The following is a 6,217-nucleotide window of genomic DNA, read 5'->3' on the forward strand; positions in this document are numbered from 1 at the left end:
GATGAAGGCACAATTCCTTGTTGAGGCTGATCACAAAATGGTCACACAGCTGGATCAAATGGCAATAAAGATTGTTCAAAGAGCATCACTGTGTGACATCATTTCTTTTTTTTTTTTGCTTCATATTCAGTGAGTTTCTCTAATGTAATGGGAACTATTGGGTAAACATGAAATTCATGTGTTAAAAGAAAAATTCTCATTAAAATAGTTTGAATGTGTCCTCAATCTCAACATTATAAACAACCACAATATAGTATAAGTAATGAAATAATTGTTTTGCCTGATCTGTAGAATACAATATGGTTCTTCATAGAACCCTCAGAAAATGGTTATTGGCGAAACCCTTGAAATATGAAAGGGTTCTTGGTGAAACTCCCTGGATGGGTTCTAGATGAAACCCTTAAAAGGTGGAAAGGTTCTGGATGGAACCTCCAGTAAGGGTTCTCTGTAGAACATCTCATGGGGGCTTCTGGGTGGAACCTTTCACAGATGGTTCTATGTATAACCCTTTATGTTGGGTTCTAGGTAGAACCCTCCAAAAGGGTTCCAGATGTAACCTTTATAAAAGGTTTTACTATCAAATTAAGAAGAAATGTCAAAAAAATGATCTTAAATCAAATTGAAAGGTACTGATTTGAATATATGTGTGTATGTGCATGTGTAGAAGCAGTGAAGTACCTGGAGTGCTCAGCTCTGACCCAGCATGGCGTGAAAACTGCGTTTGATGAGGCCATCCGGGCCGTGCTGACCCCCAAGCCTGAGGACGGGAAGAAAAAGGGGGGGTGCACAGTGATGTAAATGGTAAGAGTGCCCGAAAGACAGAGGGAGGGAAAGAAAGATGGGAGGTGGAAGAGAGGAAGAAGGTAGGGAACAGCAGTTGAGGGAACTATGAAGGGAACAAGTAAGAAGGAGTGCGGAGGAGTTATGTGGAAGAAGACACAGGAAAAAGAAATGAGTCAAAAACCAAACAGCCTCAAGGTGTCGCTGTTTTTCGTTTGGATTTACTTGCATCTTTAAATGCAAAACTGGAGATGATCTTGGCTGAATACCGTGTAACAAGATGCGGCTGATGATCAAATTTGTGATGCAACAGCTTTTTTGTTTAGTACATGATGTAAAATGTAAACTCCCGAAACCACATGTAGAAACCCGAAACCACATGTAGAAAGCAAACAGTGGTGATGCATCTTCGACTTCAGTGCATTTTTTGTATTTTATTAATCCCACCGTTCAGTGAACATAATCAGTCAACCTGACACATTAAGATATTCTTTTTATCACATCAAGATATATTTGCAACCTGAAAACACACAGACCAGACTAAAACAGGACTGAATGCATGAATGGATTTTGGTGATGGTAAAGTGAGAAAGTGACAGGAAGGAAATGGGGAAAAAACTGTTATAAGTAACAGAACAATGAGTCATTTCTCCTCTGAGACAGATTCATTTCATTTCTGAAGCAGAGATTAAATTAAGTTTGGGGGCAATTGAAAAAAAAAAACATACCACTCTGCCACTTTGATTAATATTGTAATTTCAACCTGCGAGTCTGGTAGTAAAGATATTAAAGTTTTGATAATGTCTCTATTATTTTGTATTTCTCCCAGGACCGGTGGGGAGAGAAAGTGAGAGACGGGCTACTGACCCGAGGTTGAAAGAAGATTGATGGGAAACTACAACCAGCATTGCCTTAGAGTTGTAAGGGTAATAATGATGATAAGATAATAGAGAAGTTAATATTGATTACAATAAAAGAACAACACATTTTGTAACCAAGCAAATTAGGAGGTGGGACTGAAACCAATTTCCCATTTCCTGTAATGATGACACTGTGGATTCATCGTGTTTGCTCACATTAAATGCTGTTGTCTGGTACTGTATGGAGAGAATTTTATTTCTTTATTATTTAATCAAATAGAATAGATTTGAAACCAAAAAAGAGATTTGAGACCAAAACAGAGTGAGTGGCAATCAAAAAAAAAAAAAAAAAAAAAAATTAAATCAAAACAGAACAGGTCGCAACTGAAAAAAAAAAAAAAGAATTGAGAGCATATTTCTTTAACTTCAATCAAAACTAATAATTGTAATATTTAAACTAATATTTGCTATCCACTTTGCTGCTGTAATTGAAATTTCCCCACTGTGGGACTAATAAAGAATATCTTATCTTAAACAGACGACCATTTTGCTTTCAAGTTAAAAACCTTTGCTTGAAAATCAGTCCTCTTTGCTTGCAAGTTCACAAGTTTTGCTTGTGAATTTAACTATACTTAATGGGCGGGGCCGACGCTGGTGGATAAGAGAAGAGTTTCTATTGGTTGGTTTGACCCAGCTACGCCTTCCGAAAGACACCCACTTCTTTTGTGCTGTGCTGCCTGGAGGTAAGTTGATAGCCTGTTGCTCTCAAAATGTTTCCTATAAGTAATGAATTGCGCTAAATATCATAGGCTACAGCCTGCCGTACATTCACAACAACAACAACAACAACAACAGCATCATATAATAATGAATTATAAAGCCCTGCTGCTGCAAACACGCTGATTAGCATGGTTGTCTCTGCTAGTCACGGCCTGAGCAGAGTAGCCAATGAGTGAGTGAGTTACTGGGAGGCATATACAACGTAGGGCCGTGATTTAAACATTTTGTTGCACGGTACTCGTGGTGTCACGGTTCCTACACAACAATACTACCGTGGATTTCTAAACTACCACTGAACGCGGTGCCAGTTTCCACTGTGTAGCGGCCTGACGCTACTCCTCCCAGCTCCCGTTCTCACTACAGCTGTTCTAATGTAAACAAACATGTGGCGAGTAATTTGACAAATGCGCGCACGTTTCTAACCAGCCAACGTTACAGGAGCAGCTGCGTCGGACGGTCCGACTTAAATGACACTGAATGATGCTTTTGACGCCTCTGAGATGTAGAATGTGTAGGCCTATTAGGCTACAGTTGAGAAACGCAAATTTCAGCACCACTGATCCTTATAATCAGAACAGCAAACATGTCCTGTGATTTTAAGCCTCCTTTCATAATTAATAATCTTCAGAAAGCATCCAACTGACAGCCAGAGCTGCACCTGTCAGATCCGGCAGACCAGACCTGACCGGGTGTCAGATCCGGCATCAGGTCTGCCGGATCTGACAAGTGCACCGCGCACATGGACTGCTGTACTTTCATTAGGCTATAAACCGACTGTTGGAGCTATTTATTATTTTTGTAATACTGTTTAAATATCTATTCCTTTAGTTTAGTTTACATATTACACATTAGTTTTACAAATTAAGTAATTTCATTGGGCCATTAGCACTATTCTGATTTAGATTATTGTTTATGCTTTTATTTTGAAGGTTGTAGGTAACGGGGCACGCCAGGTTAATTTATATATGGGCAATATGGGACAGGTGAGCTAGGCACTGGGAAGGGTCATGGTTTTTTACCAGGGTGAGAGAGAGAGGTAGCAGAGGCCATTGCTTTTGATTGCCAATGGAAATAAACCACCAAACCCTAATTTTTGCCTGGACAATGGACTCATTTCTCTCCCTGCGTGATTTTACTCCCTTAAGTGCCTCAGTGGCCGTTTGATTGTTTTGATTCATTTGGGTTTTTCTTAAGTTTTCTTATTCCTTTTGGTTTGTTTGTTTAAGACGACCCCTCTTTTTCAAGACCCTTTTTTGGAAAAATACTTTTTATATGGACATTCTGCCAGGAGCGGACTTACCATTGTGTGAACATTTTTGTGGATGGATCTTATGGAAGCGTGGAACAAAGAGGATGCTGATTATTTTGCCGAAGTAATCAACAAAGACACACACACAAAGACCCAGAGAAAAAGAGAGTATGAATTACATGCCAAAAAACCTGACAAACTGCTATCATATTAAACCATGATCAAATTATAAGAAAACATTCATAAAGATATGAAATCAGGCTACCGATAATAAATAATAAATGGTTAAGAATTAAATCAAGAATTGGTGCAGCACCATTTTTAAGTCTTCTCACACTGTCCCGTTGGCCTCTGATCCACCAATCACCTTGTGAAGGTTTATCAACACAGCTCTCCATATGTTGCCAACTTCTTTACAGTTATGGAAATATTTTGCCATTTTCTTGCACCAAGTGATAGTGGGAGAACTATTTTGAATAAAGTGACACAGAAACAGTCAGATACCTGAACGGTTTCTTTCAGAGCAGGTCTATCAAAACACTGCCAGCGACACAATTCACACTGAAATACACAGAAAAGGACGTTATCACAACGGTTGTGGACGTTTCAAGTCCAAAGGCTGAGCTAAAGGCTTGTCTTCCTGTTGAGAGGATACATTTCCATTTCATATCATGTGATTTTAGCTGAAGGACAAATTCTTGTGGGTTTGACATTAAACGTAGTTTCATACAAAGAGTTGTGGGATCAAGGAGATCTTTGCCTGCTAACTTAAGCCGGGCATTCACTGTGCAATTATAGAAATCTTGTTATTTATATCCAACTCACTGAACGTCCACGATGTGAAGCCAAAGCTCACGAGTTTATGTGCTCACACTGTATGGCCCAATCATCAGCCGCGAGCTGAGTGCTCACACAATACCAGTAAAAACAGCCCATCAGTCCCTGTGGACAGCCCTGGCCATTGGCAATGTCAAGATTCATTTGAAAGCTCTGAGGAAGGTTTGTTTTGTAGCAACAATGCTGATCTGTGCTGTCTGACGAACTCTAAAAAAAAAAAAAAAAAAAGGTGTCAGTGAATATGCCTGTAAAGATGGCTCATTAGATGTGGGCAGTACGGTTTGTCCATTTTCCAAAGAGAATTGGAGGTAAAAAACCACTCTTACTGTTGTTAACTTGATAGCTAACAGTAGCTATGATGATTACTGCACAGTAATCTGTACAGCTCGACCAACCTGGCCTCCATATTTTTGGTCCAACCTGAACTTGAACTTTTCAGCACATTTCCCAAATCATAGTTTATGGGAGCCTGCATTAACTCACATTTTCTTTCACTAAATTTTTGAAATCCATTTAAAATATGTGAAACCTTTTTGCATGGAAACCCAGCTGTGAACTGAGTGTCATCCAGGTCTTTGGCACATGTCCACTGGGCTGTTTGATAAGAAAAAAGTCGCTTCAGTTCATTCAGTTCAAAACCTCAAGACTGATTAGTTATCAGACAATTTCTATATCTGTGCCCACTATTTGCTTAAATTGCTGTACAGCCCACAATCATTCAGCTCTATTCAAATGAGCTTCTCATCTCCATGACAAGTCCATTCAGCCATAACCTTCGCACCCCCAGAAAATAATTGATAAACACAAATGTTTATTGGTGCTGTCAGTCTGTGTTTTATTAAGAAAAAAAAAAAAACAGAATACAAATAAAAACATTAATCACCAGCAGCAGCATCATAGTCGACATCATCATCATCATTACCAGCAGCTGCAGCAGCATCTTTATTTATCAAAACAAACTACAAAGTGCTTATTCACCACCTTGGTAGAAAGATTAATTGATGCTAAACTGCAGACTTCTTTTCCTCAATGATTAAAGCATTTTATGCACTTCACAGAAGAACTAGAAAGATGGCACTCAGTAGAGTACATGCCTCCACCAGCGCTATGCAAGGTTCATCTCAAGATCTGCCATTTCCAAGTCACATAGCTGACCAAATTAACCTGCTGTCACTTCCTACTTTTCATGTTTTTAATTTGAAGGTAATGACTTTGTTTGGCTTCCTTTTCCTTCCTTTTTTAAAGGAATTCTAATTGTTGGATTGGCTGTGGCCCCATTAGATTCACATTCTAAAACAATAAAAACTAAAACATACATATATGCATTAATGACATTATTATACTGGCAGGGAGCAGAAGGTGTAGGTAGGCTGACAATAAAAGGGTGGGCTGTCATCTATATCTATATAGGTAGAAAGGTGTGTGTGTGTGTGTGTGCGTGCGCGCGCACATGTCTTTTAACAAACTTATATATTTGCATATATATTTTTAATATTTTTCCGGTCTATTATCTTGCAAGTGTAACTCCTACAAATTGTGTGTTGTGTGTGGAAGGAGATATTTTCACCTCATCAGAAAAACCTCATCAGAAAAATGTATCATTTTTTCACAATTTATCAGGATAATCATTTTAAAAAAAAACTGCTTCCACTGTTTCTTTTGACAGAAAAAAAGACACAAACCACACCAGTATCTTGTACAGCTGATATGT

The 6,217-nt window shown here is 38.7% G+C and overlaps 1 protein-coding gene across 2 annotated transcripts in view; it reads left to right on the plus strand.

Moving 5' to 3' along the window:
* The window catches only part of LOC115374225 (ras-related C3 botulinum toxin substrate 2-like), a 44,282-nt gene extending 42,531 nt beyond the window's left edge, over positions 1–1,751 (plus strand). Inside the window, exons 6-7 of one of the 2 annotated variants that reach the window (XM_030073087.1) lie at positions 665–801; positions 1,610–1,751. In XM_030073087.1, coding sequence (XP_029928947.1) covers positions 665–798 — 134 coding nt within the window. In that variant the 3' untranslated portion in view covers positions 799–801; positions 1,610–1,751. The remainder of the gene's footprint in view (positions 1–664; positions 802–1,609) is intronic. The other variant, XM_030073163.1, reaches the window with a different exon arrangement.
* The last annotated feature ends 4,466 nt before the right edge of the window (positions 1,752–6,217 follow it).

The sequence above is a fragment of the Myripristis murdjan genome, chromosome 1, assembly GCF_902150065.1.
Source record: "Myripristis murdjan chromosome 1, fMyrMur1.1, whole genome shotgun sequence".
Lineage (NCBI taxonomy): Eukaryota > Metazoa > Chordata > Actinopteri > Holocentriformes > Holocentridae > Myripristis > Myripristis murdjan.